At 44.2% G+C, this 22,404-nt stretch overlaps 1 protein-coding gene across 1 annotated transcript; it reads left to right on the top strand.

Moving 5' to 3' along the window:
- The first annotated feature begins 4,332 nt into the window (after window positions 1–4,332).
- Window positions 4,333–20,980, top strand: LOC111231346 (serpin H1-like). Its single transcript, XM_022758406.1, has 5 exons — window positions 4,333–4,421; window positions 4,990–5,633; window positions 10,130–10,222; window positions 10,686–10,918; window positions 20,068–20,980. Exons 2-5 carry the CDS (start codon window positions 4,997–4,999, stop codon window positions 20,371–20,373), a joined length of 1,269 nt encoding a protein of 422 aa, XP_022614127.1. The 5' UTR covers window positions 4,333–4,421; window positions 4,990–4,996; the 3' UTR covers window positions 20,374–20,980.
- The last annotated feature ends 1,424 nt before the right edge of the window (window positions 20,981–22,404 follow it).

Here is a 22,404-nt window from a genome sequence, read left to right as displayed (position 1 = left end):
TGTGTATGCGGTTGCGTGTTAGCCACATTATGTGCGGGTTTGTGTGTGTTCAGTGTGATGCGTCAAAAAGAGAACATGTTGATTTAATGTCATGGAGTCGGAGCCTGAGTGATCTGATTCACAGGTGTGTGTCAGTTACTGGGGGTGGGGTTAAGAGCAATATTTAATTCCTATAAAGATAGTTGTCAACACTTGCTTGAAGCAGCTGTGTGCTCTTGTGGGTGCCTGGTATTTGTTTTTCTGTCTGACTCACTGAACACATTAAAAGCCACTTATTTGCCTTTCTTGCTGTGTAGATGTGTGCCCAAGGAGACGTGTATCTTTGCTTTTGTACTTCTGTGCATTTCACTGAAGTTGGGGTAATTTATTGCAACGTCTAATGAAGAAAAAGAAAAAAAGAAAAAAAAAAAGGTGAGAGACCACCTACTTCTTCACCACAGACACAAAGAAAATCAAGCAGCAACCCCCCCCCCCACTGCCCCCCTCTGTCTTGGCAGCTCTGTGCACTTTCACAGGGCTGCAGGAAACATTTAAAGCTTATTGGAAACATTCGAGATGAACAGCAGATGTGTCTGTGATTTTGGCACTGTTCAACATGTTCACCCCGACCCCTACTGCCACTGCCCCCTCTCTCTTCCCTCCATCGGTTAAATACACATATTCCCTTCTTTTCCATCTGTCCACCCATACCTCCTGCTGACTTATAAAGTTTTGCCCTAGATTCAAAGTGGGGAAAAAAACATCCCAGTTGGGGGACACACTCATCTCCCACTCCCCAAATCTCATCCAAAATGTGTATTTTTAGATCATTAAATCAAACCTAAACATCTTTTTTAGCTGTTACCTTCAGTTGTCCTTTTACTTTTGTGGCTATTTGTTTTCCTTCATCACTCTTTCTTTTCCTTGGCTGATTTCGATACATAGTGAATAAAATAAAATAAAAACTGCAAAGGTCAAGGTTTTGGTGACCTTTAAACAATACTGTTAGACTGACATGTGTTTACCTTGTATTTATGATCAAGGTTTGGCTCAAGATCTCCAGCAAAGATGAAGCTGGGGTTAAGGCAATGCTCCAGTGAAAATCATGATTGCAGTTTAGCAGCTTTGCCAGACATTAAGTAAGAGTTTTAATTTGAAAGGACCACAATGGAACTTGATAGAAACCAACAGGGCCCTGTGGACCCGTCCACCAGCTCTCTACTGGCTGAAACGGGCCAGAGCTGATGACAGACAGGCAGAGCAGAACTGACGAGAACAGGAGCTCACATGTTACACGCTGTTTGTTCTGTACGGACTCCAAAATCTGTGAGACACAGAGGGATGAGGAGAGATTTAAACGGCGTTGGAGAGGAAGGAAAATCAGAGGAGAGATGGGAAATGAGTAGGAGTAGGGGTGAGGGAATGAGAGGAGGTGAGAAGTGGAGTGGAAATGGGTCGACAGTGAGCAAGAGAAGGTGGGAGACATTGCAGAGAAGGTGGAGGTGGGAGAACATTTTCATGTATTAATGAGAAAAGTTTATGTTTTTGTTTAAGGTATGTTTTATGGTGAAAGGCTTCTGCCTGCTTTATGTCCTGTGTCACTTCTCTTCCAAGGAAGAAAAGAGGTGGAATTAGATGTATGTGTGTGTGGAGGCCCCAGAGGCAGGAGGAGTGTAGAGAGAACTACTGAAACCTCAGGCAGAGTAACATATAGGCATGGATGAAAAAGGAAAGGAAAAGAAAATGAAGTTATGGAGTGAAAATGAGTGTAAGGAAGCCGGGCTAATGTGGTATGAAGTGAAATATCTCATTCTGAAAAGAGCAAACGGGAAGAGAAGGGTAGAATAAGATAAACACTATAATATGTGTGAACCAGTGAATGTGTGTAGAAGAAAAACGGAGAAAATGGGAGCAGGAGTAGGGCATGGGGCGAGTGGATATAGCTCTAGGCCAGTTGGCATGGACCATAACGGCCTTTGTTGCAAGGTGTTGATTCTTTTGCCGAGGCCCTTGAGCCAGGGGCGTTTTACCTCAATAACAACCAACAACAATGGCCGATGGCCGCGTAAACGGATCACATGTGAGGTGAAATACAACATTTACTGCCTAAGACAATGACATCTGGGGCTGGAAAACTGAATTGGGGTTCGTGACTTGGACAAGGTGCAGAGAGGTGAGGGTAAGTAAGGCAACATGCAGGTGATCCCCTCAGGGGCGGGGTAAAAGGAAAGATGTGGAGGTGCATTGTGGTTAAAGTGCGTCTTTTTTTTTTTTTTTTGTTATAAATCCCTAGATGCCCAATCCACTGACTGAGGAGCTTCTCAGGTTCCCAACCAGTTCCCCGGGGGCTCGTTTTACTGCGGCGCAAGCTAGCTTTTTATGAATCACCTGCACTGTAATCTGTGTCACTGCTCATTACTGACGAGACTGACTGTGATGTGGAGGGGGGGGGGGGGGGGGGGGGGGTCCCATGAGGAGGGGGCGCTGACTCCTCTGGTGAGGGTTACGACCTCTGAGGTTGCACACATCGACTCATCACCAACAACGTGTATCCTCAGCCTGTCAGTGTGGCTTCAAGGCTGCTAATGAAAGTGTGTCTGTGTGTGTGTGTGTGTGTGTGTGTGTGTGTGTGTGTGTGTGTGTGTGTGTGTGTGTGTGTGTGTGTGTGTGTTTGTGTGTGCGTGCGTGCAAGTATGTGTTTTGTTTTTAAGTGTCCCTGTGATGTTATTTCGTGATCGCAGTAGGTGTAGTTTGACATATACTGTTTTTGTAGTCCACTTCTCGGAGTATTAATTAGATGATGTGTGTCTTATTTCCAAGGAAGTGAGATAACTAAGTGTCTGCAAGATAAATGTGTGTATATTGGTGTGGTGCGTTTGCAAAAGAGATGGAGAGCGAGAATGGCAGCGAGTGCTCAGTGTGTGTTTGTGCTTTCTGCTGTGAATGTGTTCCAGATAGTGCTGCTGATGGCTATCTTTCGGAGAGAGCTCTATTGATTTGGCTGGGGTAAATGATTGGTTGGGTCTACAAGCTGTCATGTTCGGCCTGATTGCTGAGCATTGGTGGTCTCGAGCAGTTATCTTCCTCCATATCCCTCTCTGATCCTTCTCTAGCCTCCTTAGTCTATCTCTACATTTATTGATTAGGACCCTATATGACCATTCTCCATCTTTCAATTTGGGCAATAATCCCTGTCCCGAAGCCGTGTGTTACAAGTTATCTGCTCTCCACTCCTTGTTCTGCTTTAGGGAGAGGGCAGGTACAATTTAGGGAGGCGAAAAACAAGAAAATGAGGAGAATACAGAATGAGGACATTTGGAAGGGTCAGACGTAATACAGGCTCGCATAGTCTGCCCTACTTTTCCTTGACAGTGGACTACATTATCATAACTGCTCCAAAGTGAGGTGGGGTGGGTGTTACGGTGGACTGGGACTGTGTGGGTGAGTGTGTGGGGGTCCCCCTGCAAATTTAAGTTCATTAACTAGAACTTAAAACATTGAAGAATCTAAAAGAGGGCCCATTTTGAATATGAATGTTACTGTCCCTGCCCTAATTAATGTTCCCAAAATGCAAACAGTTTTAAGACCAAATCATAATGAGGAAGAAAAACTCCTCAGATGGATGCTCCTGACTAAACCAATCAGCCCGCTGGCTCTGTGCTCTACATCCTTCCCACTGGGAGGCCTGGGTGTCAAGTTTGGGAGGCCCTGGCCCACATGCTGCCGTCTCGCACAGGGTCACTAAGCTGAGGCATGAGAAGACCATTAGCGACCCCGCTTGAATGGCTTAGGGAACTACAACCCCCACTGAGCCAAGAACAAGAGGGTTTATTATCCAGGCGAAGCCACAAAGCTTTCTTTTGAATGTATGGAGAAACGCCTCATTTACTACAACTGGAGGATTTTTGTTCGTTTTAAAAACCTATACCAGGGCCAGCATTACATGCACATAATCCCTGGAACAGCTATAACGTAGCCCTACAGGGACTTTGTGATATTTAATTATGGTTTTGTAAAGCATAAAAGTATTATGTCTGCATAAACCAGTTGGATTCAGATACCACAAGTGACTTAAGAGTGACCTCACCCTGCAGTTTTTCCAGTGGTAGGCGACTTTAATGGATTGTACAAACATTAATACATTATTATACATCTAGCTGCATGTTTAGCGGTGATATCTGTATTAAAAACGGGATTTCATGTAAGGTTTTAACCGAAACGGAACGGCGCTTTGTCACTACATTTCACTATGGTTGTAGGGACGTTTTACTGCGAGGTCTGGAAGTTTCTGGAAGTGCAGTTCACCGTCCGGTGGTGAAGTTTGAGGTGAACTTCCTCTGCGTGCTGCCACGTCTGAGCCCGGTCCCAGCCCCACTTCCTCTGGAGCACAGAGCTGAAAGGACAGCCGCGGAGCAGAGGGGATAAACTTGAATTAAATAACGGTAAATTTGAACAAACACGTCTCTCCTTCTTTCCCTTTCTCGCAGAGGAAATCATAACAGCGTCGGCTGAGGTAGACGACAGATGTTTCCAGTCACTCCTGTCACCGGCTCGGTTAAATCAATGAGTCGGGTTTCTGTTTTTTGGAAGGCAAGAGAGAAAAATGCGCATTTTATTTTCTCCTTTTCAACCACTTGTTCAGTCCTAGACCAAAAATCTTCCTTTGAAACTTCATCAAAGTTAATTGTCACACTCTGGTTTTTGCGCAGCGGGTGAGATAATAACCACGTTGCCAAGTGGGGAGGAATTTACACATCAAGTTTACTGCTGTGGCACTGTAGGAGAAGGGGCTGCTGTTTGCTGTGTTTATATTGGTTCATCTCAAACATGAACGGTGCAGTAACAGCATGAGTAGCTGTTACACTGTTAAAAATCAGTCAAAATATCTGCAGTGAATAATGCTATCTTCTTTGCTCTACAAATTAGAGGAATGCATTCTCTTCATTCCACACAGTTTGTGTTTTGGATGCAAACCTTCATACTGACTGCCCTTCCTGTGTTTCCCCCTAGATCTGCCATGCTGCCCAGACTTCCTGTGTATCTCCTCTTTTCTTTGCCAGTTCTCCTGGTGCAGGGCAGCACAACCAGTTCTTCCAAGAATAGCACTGCTGCCCCACCGAGCCCTCCACCCCGCCCGCCTCCTCTTCTGGGTGACCCCACATGGGCTCTGGGTCTGCGCCTGTACCAGGCCCTTCGCTCTGACTTGAGCTCAGTAAACACCCTGTTTTCACCTCTGCTTGTGGCCTCCTCACTCGGAGCGCTGGGTGGTGGTTCTGCAGGCACCACTGCCAGCCAGCTCCAAGACCTCCTTAAGACTCCTTCCCCTGCCAAGGCCGGAGCCCAGGCTGCGGAGCCTCTGTCCGGGGCATTGAAGAGCTTCACTGAAGCCAATGTGACTACCTTTCACCTGCACACTTCCTCAGCTGTATTTTCTAAGCAAGCCCCTGCGGTCAGTCAGGCCTTTGTGAAGGACAGCCAGGCCAGGTTCAGGCTGCAGCATCGGCCACTGGGGAAGGGAGACTCTAAGGCTGACCTGAAGCAGCTCCATAGCTGGGCGAAAGCCGGGCTTGGTGGACTGGAAGGAGCTCCTTTGGAGGCAAAAATCCAGGCTAAGGCCGGAGCCTTGATACTGGCCAATGCCCTGCATTTTAAAGGTGAGGAGAAGTAGTGCACAGTAGATAAACAACTAGTTTACAAAGCAGGCTTCATTATATCCAGCTTATCATGCACACTTTGGTTTGTGGTTACAAAATAGTGGAAAATATGACATTGGTTGGGTAAAGGGAAATGATGGTTATGAAATAGTAAGCAAACGTGTCATAATTTGTCAGTGTGTCCAAAACAAGTCAAAATCGGCTGTGACAGTAAATGATGCATAGCCAACTGAATATTTCATTATGGTGCACATCCAGTGTCATAAGAGGTTGGATGTAGACACATAACGCAGAGGCTTGGCTGGACTGAGTGGAGCTGAAATAGACTGGTGTGCTTTGTAATTGTGGAGTCATTTGGAATTATGGGACGTCTCTATGCGGGACTTGTTTGCTGCGTTGGATGAGAGGTCTTAGAATATTAATATGGCGTGCACGTGCACCATTTTCAGTGCTCAGACTGCACAGACAGCCCATGCGCCAGTTTGCCCACTATCTTGTTCGTGCCAGTATGCCCACCTGTGTGCTGTGTGTGTGTGTGTGTGTGTGTGTGTGTGTGTGTGTGTGTGTGTGTGTGTGTGTGTGTGTGTGTGTGTGTGCTCATGCGGTGGACTCCAGCTGGTGGACACAGCAGATAAAGGATGATTCTGGGGTCTATCACTGAGAGCTTATTCATCTTCCATTGGGGGGTGATGTGTCATCTTAAATAATTGAGTAACAAGTGTCCAGACTCTCTCCCTCGGTGTCATGCCTAACATCTGTGCTTGGAACGCTCCAAGTCTGCGGCGGCGCAGCTTGGCTCAGATTTGGTCTTTGTGACGGGCTGCAGGGGTGAGCACTAGTCAGTGTTTCGATACAGATTCAGTCGGATAGATGATCCATCTATGATTTAACAGTTGCATCCCAAAACCATATCCATCTAATCCTTGTCTGAAGTTATCATAGTGCCCCTCCTTTAAAAAGCACCATTAAAGATTATAGTTAGGTTTATTTCTGCTTTTATTAGGCTGTTAAATGGCATCAGTATTTTAACAACTGGGTTTTAGTTTCTCATTAGTCAGAAATAGCTATTATTGTGATTATTATGATTATTATGATTATTTTTTTTTTTTTTTGTTTATACATTTTTTTTCTCCATGATAACTTTTCAGGAATTTATCATCTCTCTTTCTCAGAACAACAGTTGATTCCTGCTGATGTAGAATCTCATCTTTGTTTGCCACCAAAGACGATGATGACGATGATGTGTTAAACATATCCCTCTGTTCTCTACTTGTTCTTTTTGTGGCGTTTGTCTCTGTTTTTCTGCTTTTGTCGCCCCTTATCACGTGTCTAATCTACCCTGTCTCCTCTTTCTCTCCTCTTCCCACGTGTCTCCTGTTCACATCCTTATCTGTGTCCATCTGCCTCTATTCCTCCGTTTCCTCCTGCAGGTATTCTTTTTATTAGGTGCAAAGAAGGCAAGGTTGCTGAAGTGAAAACAGGTTGCCAACAGATAGACAGCCCTCTGAAAATAGCATTCCCTGACAGACTATACATTGATAAGCAATTTAATTAATTTTCTTTGTTTGATGTTCTGACTTCATTACGAAATTAGTTTTTTCTGTGAACCGACCCTCGTTGGTCGGTTCATTAATTTTGTGGAGGAAATATACAAATTAGATTATACAGCAGATTGCGGCGCACAAATTAGATTACGGGAAATTGGATTCCTTTAGTTTTGATTCATAATTTAAAAGTGGTCGATAGTTTGCTTCTTGCTCTTTCTAGCTTCCTCTGGTTTGTTGTAGCATTTTTTTTTATTTTTTTATTTGTCTTTGATTTCAGGGTCCTAAGGCAGTTGATAGTGTGTGATAATGTAATGGTTTCAGAGATGGTGCCGGAATTTCTTTTGGCACTCAGCAGGCATCTGGTTCCTTGCCTGTTTTTGTTTTTTTTTTTTCACTTTGGTTCCTTTTAGTTAATTATTCAAGGGGGGGGGTTTAAAAAGCTCTTTGCTGTCCCTCCTTCCCTGGGCTGAACACAGCATTCAAAGAAAGGGAAGGTCAGGGGCAATTAGTAGTGGAACATGTTTATAGTAGAGAGATGGCAAAGAGAATGGCAAGAGGACTGCAGAGACAGAGCAGTATAAGGAGAGATTTCTGGGTGGGAAGGGGACAAAGAGAAGCAGAGTAAAAGAGACGGGAGAAAAGTAAAGATTGAAAACCAAGCAAAGTAAAGAAATAGAGGGTGGCCTGCTGAGAGAGTGAAAGAGATTGACAGACATGGTGGAGGGATGTAAAAGGCCTACCTTGGGAGTTCCAGTCCACACTAGTTAATTAATTCAGGCTTTGTTCCTGTTTTAGACAAACAAACACTGGAGACGGAAGAGGAAAAATAAGATTGCAGAGAAAAAAAAAAAAAAACAGTTGAGAGAAAGTTACACAGAAGCTAATGCAACAACGTGGAGAAGGAGGAGAGAGAAAAAAATGGCAAGAGAGAACAAGTCCCCACATATTTAACCTCTAATAATAGCCACTGAAATACCATAACCACTTGTAATCAAAAGTTGATGAAGGAGGAGAGGGAACCGGTCGGTCTCATTGATTCTCTTCTGCTTTTTGCCTGACGTTTACAGTATAAATTGGTAAGTCTGTGAGCGATTGGATTTCTTAGCTGTGCAATTGTTTCATTGTTTATTGTCGATGGATATTAATAGATTCAGGTTTTTTCGAGTGATCTCTCCGCTGCGGCGCTGTCCTTTCAAAAGAAGATAATGCAGCGCAGGTCCGCTTGTCTAGACGCGGACCCACACATCCGCTGACGGAGATCAAACGAGTCTGCTGTGCATGCTGGTGAGGTCATCAATTTAACCCCAGCTCGATACGACCTCATAGTATTTACACAGAAAATGTTCATCGTCATGACATCATTTAAACAACACGGTTGCCACTTTAGGTAACCCTCAGCCAGTTGTTTGTGAATTCCACTGGGATCATATTTCTCTCTCTGATGTTACAGGAAGCGAAGCGAATGTCTGTGACTTGTGCTAGCATGCCTGCGGGGGGGGGGGGGGGGGGGTCCAAATGAGGCTGGGTGGTTTTTTGGGGACAGCCATCCCTGAGTGCTGAAACAATCAGTCGACTAATTGATCCACAGGAAATTATTTGACATCAATTTATCAGGAACCAATTTAAAGCAGCACAAATTTTGCATATTAGTTCAGTTTTACTTGCCATGAGGAGGATCCTCTTTTTCATCTCTGTGAGGTTGGTACTGAATCTGGTTCATGGTGTCCAGAGGATGAAATGAAATTGATATTGACGTACGCTTCAAGATCATGTGTAATAACTTTGATCATACCTCAACTTTTCATCCATCGTTATCATCAGGTCTAAGTTTTAATTTGTCTGGTATTTTGGTTTACGTCTAAACACCTGCCAAACTAATGACGGACCTCAGTCGGCCTCAGGTGTGTTTAGTGCAAATTACAAATTGTTATCAGACATGCTGACACACTAAAGTAAGCATAGTTGAGCATAGTAAATATTACACCAGCTTACCATCAACATGTTACCATTGTCATTGTCAGCATGTTAGCATGCTGATGTTAGCATGTAGCTCAGAGCACGACTGTAACTGAGCACAGCCTGACAGAGCTGCAGACTCTTGTTTTTATCTCTTGGCCAAACATTCACTATCAAATGAGAGAATTGGCTCCTTTACTCTGTCCAATATCATTTTGAATTGAGTACTTTCATTCTGTTTGACTGCTGTTGGGACAAAAAAAAAAAGAAGCAATTTGAAGATGTCACCTTGGGTTCTGGGAACATGTGATTTGAAATCGATGAATCAATAATATGGAGAAAAGAAGGTTCCACACACTTTGTCCACTGCAAGTATTTATTGATAAAGCCAAGCAATTAGTCTTGGCCTCCTTTCACCTTAGCATTGTGTCATGAGCGCATTGCTTTTTTTCAAATGATGAATCAATACTGAAAGTCATCATTAGTTAAAGCCCTGGCTGGCCCCCAGGTGTCATTCACAAAGAATGACATAAGTACAAGTCATAATCTGTCGACCTTCTCACTCCAGCCAATGTGCCCTGCTCTATTGAGTGGGGCTAGTAACCTTGGCAATGTGTTGTGAGGTTATTACAACAGTAATTCCACCACTCTCTTCCCCTCCTAAATTGACAGCTGTCATGGGGTTAGCAGGGCCAAGTGAAATGTGGTGAACCCTGAATGGGACGCTGTGGCCTTAAGGACCTCATAACTGCCTCAGTATGGCACTCCCAACTCCACGGCTTTGAGAAGAGTAGACATTTTTTAATAGGCAGTACAAATCGATGATTCACAAGGGCTGTCGCCGTGTGTGAGGTCTATGTGCATTCTATGAACATTGTTTAACTTAGCGGGCCACCTTTCCACCTCTTTCAATCATTTAGCATTTTCTTATACAGTATATCGATATGTAATGTATCTATGTCAAGCTGTGTGTTTGTTTGGCTGTGTGTTCAGGGCTGTGGGAGAGAGAGTTCAGCGGAGAGAGCGCAGATCGTCGTACCTTCTTGGGGAAGAAATACACCAAAGTGATGATGATGCACAGAGCAGGTAAAAAAAAAACCACAGTCTGTCGCTGTTGCAGGCCTGCCAGCAAATAAATGAAGTGAAAAGGAATCAAACTCTAAAATGGCTTGAACATCTGTAAGGTCCAATCTGCTTCCCTCCTATTTATCATTGTGTACCTTATAATTTATTTAACACGCTTTTCATATTTTATGTATTGTCTTAAAACAACAACGAGGCAGAGTGAATTTCTGTTATGACAGCAGTAAAAGATGTTGGACGGATACACTGTTTTCTGTTTAATGTTATATTATAATGTCATTTCCAATTCATGAAAAGGATTATTTCAGTGGTCCTTTGTCATCCTGTCGCAGGTTGCATTCACATTATTTTTAAACAGATTCAGTTTGACTCTGTAGTGCTTTCTTCCTGAGTTTATTTTAATGTAAGCAGGTGAGAACTCGGGTGACTCCCTTTTCTCCTTGACTCCTCCTGTCCTCTCGTCCAGGTTTGTACCGTCACCATGAAGACGTGGAAAACATGGTGCAGGTTGTGGAGGCGCCTCTGTGGGGAGGCAAGGTCAGCCTGGTGCTCCTGCTGCCCTTCCACGTTGAGAATCTGGCCAGGCTGGACAAGCTGCTGACCCTGGAACTGCTGTCCAAGTGGCTGGAGAAGACCAATATTACCAGTGTGGCCATCTCGCTGCCCAAAGCCAACATCACCAGCACATTAAGTCTGCAGGTTAGTAAAGTACTTGTACACTCACTTTACATTACACTGTCTAATGTATCTGGTCCCATTTTGTTGTGTTCGTTTCAACAGAAGTTATTTTCATGTTTCCAGAAATGTAAAAATAACATCAGTGTAAAGTCAGTGACATAACCAGGGATACTCCGCCCCCAAAAAACTAGGCAACATCACATTTGCCACACACACCCTCACACACCTCGACATATTAATATAGATGTCATCAGCAGTGTGGGTAGTATGGAGTATGAAAGATTGCGTGCGTACAAATCTGCTAGTGTTTTACATTGTTATATTATTTATGGCAAATTTACACCTTTCCTACCTTCATTTATATCCCTTACTCTTCCACTGCACTGCCTCTGTGCGTAGGTGGAAGCTCTTTAGATTAGTAGGTGACCCTGATTGAGGTAAGTGTTTGTAGTTATACTTTGCTCCATAATACGCTCCAATTCTATGCTTTTTTTTCCCCATAAACTATAGAGTCTCTTAGTAATAATGTTAATGCATTATGCCTGTGTGCAATGGCAGGCTGGAGTGTTGTCTGAAATGTCTGGATAAAACACCTGGCTGATGTCTTGCTGCTCACCTGATAAGCCGATACACTCATTTAGGAAGGTCAGAGGGGATTCAGTGGTTTTCTATATGTCAGTGACTTTCAATCTACTCCATCCATGATACTGTTCTGCAGCTGCTAGGTTTGTGATTGCATGCTGCTATAGCACTGCCGCATGAACTGTGGCTCTTACATTTTTTTCTCAAAGGTCTTGGCTGACAAGCGTGGTTCTCCATTTCCATTAAATCTAGCCCATCTTGGTTCGGCCTAATTTCCAGAGTCACCTCAGCTGCCCTGCCGGTGGGGTTTGTAGTCTTTTCTTTCTAGGGGGAATTAGCAGGTGTTTCTGTTGGAGTACTGCTGGTTTATTCTTTTTTAGTTTGTCTTTTGATCCACGTTCCCTGCATTTGTGCTCAGCCCAGTGGAGTGAGGTGTTGTGCTTATACAGTACATTAAATGTGCAATGGAGAGGTGGGTACTTTCTAATACTGCAGTGCAGTGTGCCAGAGTGCTCCTCAGCATGCAGCCACAATTGTAGTTTTTTCTTTCATTTTCTATCTTTCCTTCATTTCCTGTTTCCACACACTGCATCATTTTTCACTTCACCTGGTACACTTTCTCATATCTACAAGCAATGCGCTCATCATGTCCATTGTTTCTTTGTCTTCTTTGTCCTCTTTGGTTTTTCCATGTCTCTTATTCTCTGTTCTTTTCTTCTGCCTTGGCCACCTCCTCTTCCTGACATGCATTTTGCTTATCTTGGTTTTCTTTTTCTTCCCCTTCAAGAATCATTTTTCTCTCCATTCATATGTCTGTCCTCTTCCTCCTCACTTGGCTCTGTCACTTCCTCTCTCTGTCCTTGTGTCTTGCTGCTCTGCCTCCATGTTGTGCTGTGTTTCTCGCTTGTCATTTCTTCCTCTTTCTTTTCTTCCTCCACATATTCTTCACCTGTGACCTCTCTCTCTTGCCTTCTTTTCTTTCTTCCTCTTCGTCTGGCTCTTTAGTGCTTTTAGTAACTGGAGTAGTGGTCTGCCTTAACCTCACAGCTCAATGCAGAGTCTGACTCAGGTGAGTTCAAATGTCACCCCTTCCCACTCTTCTCCTTGCTACCTTGAGGTGATGGGTGTCCAGCTGTACGCACAGCATCAGGCTGTAACAGCCTTCAGCAGAGAATCAAACCCTGGCTGCTACAAGGCTAAGAGGGGCCTGAGGATGACCATGACCTGTAGCTCCTCAGTGGGCTTCTGATGCCTCCCACAGACCTCCTTTTGCAGGAGCACAAGGGTCATACCCCCGCCCAGCTGGTAGTCTGGATCTCTGCTCCTGGAACTCCCAGAGCCAGCAGGTAGCTGGTCTGAGTCAGGAGGGAGGAGACTAGAAGGAGCACTTTGCAGACAGCCAGCCGGTTGGTGGCTGCTGATGCTAGTGTGAGTACATGGGGGTTGTTAAGGTTCATACAGGCCAAATTGAAGGCTGTGTCAGGCTGCTGACTGGGAGATTAGAGAGTTGTCGGGCTGGTGGAAGAGCACGTACTTGACCGGGGCACGGGGTCCGCAGCAGGGGCAGGGGCACAGACAAGTTGCGAGAATCAAACATGTCTCCACATCTTTGAGAATATTCTGCTCATGTGGGTCATGGTGAGAAGAAAGTTTCCCTTTCAAGTTTATTTGACTGACATTTCTACAGATTAACTTTCTCATTTGCAGTTGCCAGAGAATGTTCTCACAAGGGATGTCTCGTTCAAGTGTTTATATCTGACACTGCAATAAAAGGTGCAGTCAGCTAAATTTGGCACCTTATCTTTCAAGGGCTACATGATCCAAATACTGATGGGTGATTGATAGATATGACTTATAACATTTGTTGGAGATACAGAAATGCTAGTGATTTTACAGTGGTGTTACTGAGTGGATGTTCTTCTCTCACAAATGGTCTTCGTCAGAGTGCAGACACCGGCTTGCAGAGAGCGCACAAAACTGACACCAGTCACGTTTAAATCGGGTCTGTCGTCACGTTATGTTGACGGCATCCGTGTAAGTTGGCCACAGTCAGTTTAAAGGGCAGTGTTTGCCATTTAAACGGGCAGAGCGATGGTCAGTGCCAGCTCAGAATGAGAAGCTGCTACATGAAAGTTTTGTATCCTGCTCTTTGTCAATAAGAGAGAGAGAGAGAGCGGAAAAAAAGAAACAGATTCTTTAGCTCTTTTTCTGCTCACACTGAAGAGCGAGGCTGTCATAGAGGAAAAGGAGGCTGAAGTGAATAAAACATAAAAAAAAGAAAGGACTGGCATTTAAGGCCACGCCGAGCCATTCAAATATTCTTGGATTAGCCACGGTACAGCTTGGCACATCTCCAGCGCTCACTGTTACTGACCAGTAAGAAGATGCGTTCAGACTAAATGCAATGTAAATTTTCACCTTGTATTATTTTCAAATAATTTCATAGCTGGGTAGTTTTGCAGTCCTTGTTTATTCATGCTAAATAGTTGTGACTTGTTAGCAATGTACACACTGACTATTAATGTGGAGAGTGTCTTTGTGCGTGTTTGTGTTGACTCGTACAACCACTTCTTTTTATTATGTTGAAACACTTTCAGATCGCACTGATGCATCTTCACCTCAGTTCCCACAACTTGGAGTGAAGTCACAGCTGTTCACACAGCACAGTGGCTCTGCTGTGCGTTAGAATCAGAGAGATACAGTAGTCGGTGGTACAACAGTTGTGGATGACTGAGAAAGACACAATAAGAGAAAAAGAGAGGGGGGAGTTAGTTGAACCTGACAGATCGAGAGGCCAGTAAATCCCATTTCCCCAGGGCAGGGCACGCTGACTGGAACCTATTACCATGTCCTCTTTAGATGTACATTGTAACCTCATCATGGACTGATGAAATCCACTTTGCCCTCTTTCTAGTTTAACAAACATCTCTATAGAGTTGCGCTGCCATGTTATTCTGCTAGCCATGCCCTGAAGAACAAGCTTTTGACATTAACATTGTCAGGACACTCTGGGGAGGAGGCTGTAATCTAGAACTAAAGCTTGAAACAACTCCTTTTGACACGGCTATGACTTTGCCAGTGAAAGAGCAGAAAACATACTGTTGCACAAAATCCTCTTTTGTCTCTGCAAGAGAGTTTGCCAGACGGACGGGGGGAAAAAGAAACATACTTCTGTGAGTAGCGAAAAAGCAGCTGTACGTTGTTCTCGTTATTTAACCTAATTATGGATAAGCACTTGAATGTTTCAGCCTCGGTTTCTCTGACTCGTCAGGAGCTGTCTCCCTCCGTTTGCTCTCTCAGGAAAAAGAAGTGCAGTTGAGGAATCATTATGAAAGGGCTAAAGCTCTGAACAAACCCTCAGCCCACTCCAATCTCATTTCGTCTGTCTGTCCGACCCTTCTGGCCGGCGACAGCCGGCCATGTCTTCTCTGACGATCATTTTTCCAATTGGGTCGGGCAAATAATTGCTCATCACCGTGCGTTAATACTGTTTACCACTCTATCTGTCAGTGCTTGGGCCAGCCATGGACTCCTGAGATTAGAGGGCAGCATCTGGACATACAGAGGATCATAGCAGTGTGTGTGTGTGTGTGCGTGTGTGTCAACTGTAGCATTCATGTCCTCTGTGTGAGGCAAATGAGAACAAACAAAATCACACACCTCTGAATCATGTTGCCACATCCAAATTGCACCCATTCCCTCCGTCACCGCTCTCCTCTCTGTCATATCAGTCCCAGGGATCTAATTCCTTTCTGGAGGCCTCACATGTGCCTTTAATGCGCCGTCACCTTGGCTCTGCTGACCTAAATAGGAGTGACATTCGGCAGGTGAGTGAGCTGGAGAGGTGGAGGAAGACGAGCAGGGTCAATGATTGCTTGGGGACAAGGCGGAAAGTGTCACAGAGAACTATAAATAGCTGCAGGATCCTGCCTTTTCCTTTTCTTCCCGTCTCTCTATTTGTGGTGTTCTCCTCTGGTGAAGGGCAGACTGTGGCGGAGTCTGCAGCCAGAGACGGAGAAACCTCTTAACAAGCCCGGCCCAGAGGTCACTGAATAAACCACCCTCATCGCTCTCTCCCTCTGCCTCTGATCCACTGCTGACCAGGCCACACACATACACACAGTAATGGCTGAGCTTGAGCTCCATTCTGGCTGTATCTCCAGTCGGTGACTAAGACATATGAGTGTGCACCGGAGAGCTCACTCAATCATGGCTAATGAGGTCAAAAGGCCATCAAATATTTACAAGCGCACACTCCGCAGTATACAGTGTTGAGGGGCAGCACAGCTACCACAGCCCTGCATCATATGAATTAATCAGATGTGTTTTCATGGTCATTAGTTAAATATCTCACTAAAAGCTAAGGCTTCTTTTTCTTTTTCCATTTGTGCTAAAATGGCCTTGGAATAAAAAGCGGTTCATGTGTAAATGTGAGCGAGTGAATGAGACACAGAGTGTATTGACCGTGCAAAAGAGGTAAAAGCCCGTGTAAATAAGATACCAATAGGAGTATTGCTGATGAGACTCAATAAAGAGATGGAGAGGCTTTGAAGCCTCAAGAGAGCTGATGGTGAGAGAAAAGAGTTTTTTGCATTGAATGGGTCCGTGAAATGGAGCTGTGATGATGCCAGTACCACATACTGCATGCTCGACACCGCCCACGCAGGATGTTAAGGGCAGTATTGAATTAGGCAGAACACGTCTGTAGTCGTTTAATGTGTCGACAGCGCATTGGTGGGTTTTATTGGTGAGCCAGAGGGAACGGGAGGTCGAAGCTGTGCAAGAACAGCAGAGGTGAGGAGATTTTTTTTTCACCCTTGGTCTTGTATTGCTCTTGGACCTGTTGTAGTCGTGATTGGATCGTCACAACTAATTGGACCAAGTCGGACTTAGTTTGTTACACTTGGGTCAGTTTGTGTTGACAGTGTATTTTAAAGGTACCCTGTGGAGTTTTTGGTAACGTTCAGTGTTTACACTCAGAGTGTCTCACCACACAACAAATTGAAAAGATTTCCTTTTCATAGTAAACATCTGCAAAGCCAATTTTAAAAGTGTTTTAAAACTGTCATCGTGTACGTCCGTGTTTTCTTGCCAGCACTCTTCTTCTTCTATGTTTTTCGTGTTCATTGCTGTGTATCTTGGCGTGCCACTGCCACCAGTTGTCAGTCTGTGGAATAGCAATGAAACATCGGCAATACAAGCAAATAAGGACCTTCACATAAAACCACTGCTCCATGGTGTTACTGGTGATCAAACACTCGACTACCTTTTTAAAGAGTGACTGGAGGTCTGCAAAAACAAGATTTTTTCAGGGGATGTTCTCACCTTCCTACATTGATGTACAGGTGAACTCCAGGACTCGTGACATCACTGTTGGGTGTGTGTGGCTACAGGTGCGACAAAACAACCTTGTGGTCAGAGATGAAGGTTGAAGCTGCAGTGAAACACAGCTTTTCTTTTCTTGAGATAGTCTAATCTTTTGTTTTGTGATTCAGTGTCTTTTACGGGAGAAAATTAAGCTGCTACTATTGTGATAATCAGATAATCACTGAAGTTATTGTTCGAACCTAAATATATATTGTGCTTTTCTCTGTTTTATATCATTGTAGACTGAATAACTTTGGATTTTAGACTTAAACGGAGAAAAAAAACAGGGAATTTGAAGACATAATCTCACGCTCTTGGAAACTGTGACAGGCATTATTCACTATTTGTGATTGTTGAAGTAATTGATTTAGAAAAGAATCAATATTAATCAATAATGAAAATAATCTTTAGTTTCGGTCCTTGGTAAAATATGAGAATTGTTTTATGATCCAGTTCATCAGGTTTCGGTCCAGAGCCTCAGATCTGCTGTGTTTTTTTTAATGCTCACTCTGATGATACTCACTCACCTCGAGCTCCGCCTGTTTGTGGGAACCAAGAACTTAACAGTCGTTGTGGTTCGAGTGCTTTTCCCTCGTTTCTTTTGCTCTCCTGTGCAAATTGCAGGAATAATTAGCAAGGCACATTTAACAAGCAAAGTACATTTAGTACTGCACATAACCAAACAAGTCTTTTCACGGGATTTCCGAGGTTGCCTAGTGATAGGACTTTAATCATAATCTGCCTGTTGTCCTCTTTACTCATCTTTTCCAGCATGTGCTCCATTAAAACTGTCAAGATGAAACATCTCGGTGTGTTGGTGGAAATGGTTGTTATGTGTGATGTGTAGTCTTTCCTAGGTTTTTAATAATCTTCAGGGCAGTTCAAGTGCCATAATTTGCAAGCAGCAGCAGATACACACAGAGCACTGTTTAACAATAGTCTCCCTGTTTGGTCTCTGCTATTTTTCTCGTCTTTCTTTCTTTCCCATTGTCATTATCAAAGCTGCTCTGTCTCTTAACAACAGCCACCGTGACTCTGCACAGATAGAGCTGTGACATGTCCTGGCTGACACGAGCTATCCCCTTAAAACCCCCACAGGTACACCCAACAAGCTACTTAGTGGGCTCAACCATCAAACTGAAATAATGTGATGCAGAGTGCTGCACGCCTGAGGGTTGATGCCATGCTACCTCAGGCCTGGTTAGACTAGACCGCTGTATGCCAACTGAACCGACCCCACCCCCCACCCCCCACGCACACACACCCTCAGACACACACAGAGGAAACCACCAGCTGACAATGCCTGTGGCTCTGACTTCCAGACAAATAGCTCGGTGGTGCCGTGTGCGAGGCATCAGCAAAGTCCGCCCAGTGCTGTTCCATCTAAGATTCATGCGGCGCTTCAGAGAGAAAGGGCAGCCAAAGAGCACCTCCCAGAGGTTTCTCTCCCCGTGTAATGCAGTGCCACATGTCTGCGGTGCATGAGGCCTCCATAGGCTCCCCTAACACCCCTGGCTTGTTTCCCAGCATGATGCCAAGGGGTTCCTTAATTTTTAAACACTTTATAGCTTCAAAAAAATAAATAAATTAACTTGTGCTTTTGGGAAGGAGAGTTGGTTGTAACTTTTTCTTTGTTTCATGGTGATACCAACAACACTGAAGGCTAAATGACCTGGGTGAAGAGAATGAGGAAGGATGGACATAAGTGACATAGAGAGAAAAGGAAAGAGACATTTTTCCTCATTTGTCTTCAACATTTGAGGAATCCAGCTGTTCAAGTTTCTGTTTCCTCGTTAGATAAGGAGCAAAAAAAAAAAAGCCTTGAAATGATTGCCTTTGTAGGTCGAGAAGAGGAGAGGGCAATGTATACTGAGTTGTGTTGGCCTTTCAAAGGAAGAGAAGGATGAGGCGAGGAGGAAAAAGACTGAGTTAGGAGCAGAGAAAGAGAGTGGGATAAAACAGAGGCACGTGGGGCACATGAGGGATGGGGATGCCAGGCAAGTGGCAGAGCAGCAGAGAAAGACAGTGATGTAGTGGTAGCGGGAGGAAGAAGAGAGGAAGAGTGGGGGAATAATGGATGAGGACAATAGAAGTGCATTAGAGCAGGAGGTGGCGTGTGTGCATCTGCATGGAGGGGGAGCTTTGCATGGAAACAGTAGAGGGGGAGTGACACATGCCTACAACTCTAACCGTATATACATGTACTTTATTTCATGTTAAGGAATAAGCCGACATGATCCAGTTTAACATCCTCTTGCATGCACATCTCAACTTTTACGCAGACACTCCTCATGGATTATTACAATTGTCTATTAGCTGGTGGGTTTAGGAGCTAAGAGGCATTATATAGAGCTATAACAATGTGGTTTTAAAAAGAAAGCCAAAGTCAGCAAGGCTGCACCCACAGAACATTTACATTTACCCAGACAACTCATCCAAATGATTTAGTGTTCCTGTCTGCTGCTAAAAGATAGTTCCACTAAAGAGTTTAATCAGCTAAAGTTTAAACAATGCTACAGTAGAAAACAATATCGTCACCCACTCATCTGTCTCTGCAACTTTTCTTCTAGCCATGGCCTTCTCCGCATCCACACACACAAGCCCACACTCACACCCACACATGCTCTCATCTGGCCCCTGGAGAAGCCTGTCACTGTGAGTGGCCCTCTGCCATGGGAGGATAAACTACCTGTCATGACGACGACTTTCTGTGGAATTCATATCAGGCAAAACAAAGGGGGTGCTGAGGTCACGGGGCATCACTCTTAAATTATTCATCCTCTGCTTCCTCCTTCCGTCTCCTCTCTGCCTGTCGCCCACTTTGTTCTGCCAGCTCGCAACAAGGGCAACTGTCAGGCTCCCTCCCGTCTCGGATTTTTGGGATAGAAAGTAAATAAACATGGTGAAAAACTCCTTCAGAAAAGTTGATGATTGACTGTTTTTGGAGGGTATGTTTATGTTTACGTTAATCATGTGGCGAGGTCCTGGAAGGGCAGTGCATGTTTCCCACTTCTGAATGTCACAGCATTATGAAATTTTAAAAAGTGCTTTCCCTCCCACTCGTTGTTTGGTCTGTTTGCGTGCATAATTGATCAGTGTCCTAGCAGCTGTTTGTTTGCGTACACTCTATGTCGTCTCTATGTAGGATGGCCTCGAGCGCCATGACACTTTAATTCAAGGCGCTTTCATAAATCCCATCACTTTTGTGTTTTCTGTATCAGAAACAGTTGTCTGCTCTGGGCTTGACTGACGCCTGGGACCAGAAGGTGGCCGATTTCTCCGGTGTGTCTGGCAAGAGCAAAGGGAAGCTTCATCTGGGTGGCGTCCTCCACTGGGCTTCCCTCGAGCTGGCTGCTCAGGCTGGGAGAGGAGAGTCAGACCTAGAGGAGGAGAAGGTAGAAAAGCCCAAGCTGTTCTACGCAGATCACCCCTTCATCATCTTTGTAAGAGACAACGCTACCGGAGCCTTGTTGCTGATGGGAGCTCTGGACCACGCAGAGGGAGAGGCCCTCCATGATGAACTGTAACACCCGCCAACATATGTCCTTTATTCCTGTCTTTTTTTTTTTTTTGTCTCTGTCTCTTACACTCCTGCTCTCAAAGACAGCGCACCGGTATCTAAGTCGAGACATTGTCATTCACTATGGCACACTATCATATCAGACTATGTCTGGCTGTCATACATTGACACTGCATAGTCTCACACTGACTGACACTGACACTGCCATACCCGACACCTACACAGTCACACACACAGCGACACCTACCTTGCATACAGAAATGAAAATACTGTATAAGGAAATACTAAAGTTGACGGTTACAGCAAAAGTACTAACTTAAAAAAACTCCCTGCTTTTTGTCTCTCCCACGCATGCACACACACACACACACACACACGCACACACACACATTCAAGGCCTCAATGATCAAGTCAACACAAAACAAAATGACAAACAAGAGTGCACTGACAACACTAACATGCTGACAAGCAGAAGTGGTTACACTGACACAACACTTACAGCAGCATCAACAAAGAACTTTAACGAACAGAGGCTCACAGTGACACTTGAATCCCTCGCTGTCAGGCAAACACTGGGGTAGGTGAGTGTGTGTGTGTGTGTGTGTGTGTGTGTGTGTGTGTGTGTGTGTGTGTGTGTGTGTGTGTGTGTGTGTGGTGTGTGTGTGTCTGTGTGTGTCTGTGTGTGTCTGTGTCTGTGTCTGTGTGTGTGTGTGTGTGTGTGTGTGTCTGTGTGTCTGTGTCTGTGTCTATACTGTAGATGTGTGTGTGTGTGTGTGGTGACCAATACATTAAGGATGCCCATGCGTCCTCTCTCAGAGCTGGCAGGGACCTATAGCAGGGTCCCTTGGGCTACATTTGAGGAAGACTGATGGATCAGCCAAGTGCTTATTGATGAGCCAGCTTAATGCTAATGGCTGTAATGAGTCACAACGCTTGTCAACAACACAGAGAGGACAGGGAACCTTTTAATCTCTTAATACCATCCGAGATCAATGATACCGTTATGCTGTTGGAGACAAACATGACTGACATCCCCTGACTTAAATGTAACAACTTAATATTTAGGATGATCACAGCAAAGAAGTATTGATTTTCATCTGTATATTTGTTTTTTTATTTAGTGCCATTGTGGACGAATGAGTCGAGTGTCACAACAACAGTCGCTACTTTTTAAATGTGTATTTGATATTGTATAAGGTGCATTTTTGAAAATAAATATCTCTGGGTTTGTTTTTACTCTTGTTTCACTTGAGTTGCAGAATATTTATCAATGTCTTCACCTCATCTTGATACAAACCAATCAATCAAACGTGTGCTATTAATATATAATACATGTGGACTGCCACAGCTCCATCTTTCTTGACAGCCTTTTTTTTTTTTTTTTTTTTTTTTTTTTTTTTACACATCTACCCTGAACTGAATTGGCTGACATTGAGCCTCAAGGGTATATGGAAGCAGATTTAAAGCCCTGAACTAGCATCAGTTATTGAATTTTATTGGCAACACATGATAAACTCGCAGTGCTTACAAAGTGCAGCTGCAGCTTTGTAAGCACACTCGCCAAATGCATCCAAACAAGCTGAGGTAGAATATGTTTCTTCATTTAAAATATATGAGTGAGTTTATAAAAAATAGACCCTTCCTGCCATCCCTCTTGGAACAGTGTTAGTGTTTTTGTATCTTCAATGTTTTATTAAGAATACTAGAAGATTTCAGTCCTACTTCGTAGCATGCTTTTGTCTCGTACTGTCTGTCCATGTGTCAACTCACAGGAAAAAAAAACACTTGTCGTATGTGATGGATTTATTCTAGACGTGGTGAACATCTGCTAACAAACTGAGAATAAGAAGTGGTGCAGTGTATTCTCTTGAAGGTAAAATGTAAATGTGTGCTACATCTGTCCTGTTATAGTGCTAAGTCACAGAGTCTAGACGCACAGCTGCTCTGTCACACTGGTATTACAGCTTTGTTCCTAATTTAGCCCTCTGCACAGGTCTGCTCAGCAACAGTGTGTGTTGTGCATATGTGTGTGTTTCGG

Source organism: Seriola dumerili, unplaced genomic scaffold, assembly GCF_002260705.1.
Source record: "Seriola dumerili isolate Sdu_G_001 unplaced genomic scaffold, Sdu_1.0 BDQW01000295.1, whole genome shotgun sequence".
In the NCBI taxonomy this organism is placed as follows: domain Eukaryota; kingdom Metazoa; phylum Chordata; class Actinopteri; order Carangiformes; family Carangidae; genus Seriola; species Seriola dumerili.
The sequence above is the reverse complement of the archived record's forward strand: the minus strand, read 5'-3'. Positions and strand labels throughout refer to the sequence as shown.

What these genes read in the sequence shown, in the direction of transcription:
- LOC111231346 (XM_022758406.1), top strand. Translation starts at nt 4,997, where the DNA reads ATGCTGCCCAGACTTCCTGTGTATCTCCTCTTTTCTTTGCCAGTTCTC. An exon ending in CAATGCCCTGCATTTTAAAG is followed by an intron (nt 5,634 to 10,129) that starts GTGAGGAGAAGT and finishes CTGTGTGTTCAG; the next exon opens with GGCTGTGGGAGAGAGAGTTC. An exon ending in CCAGCACATTAAGTCTGCAG is followed by an intron (nt 10,919 to 20,067) that starts GTTAGTAAAGTA and finishes TTTCTGTATCAG; the next exon opens with AAACAGTTGTCTGCTCTGGG.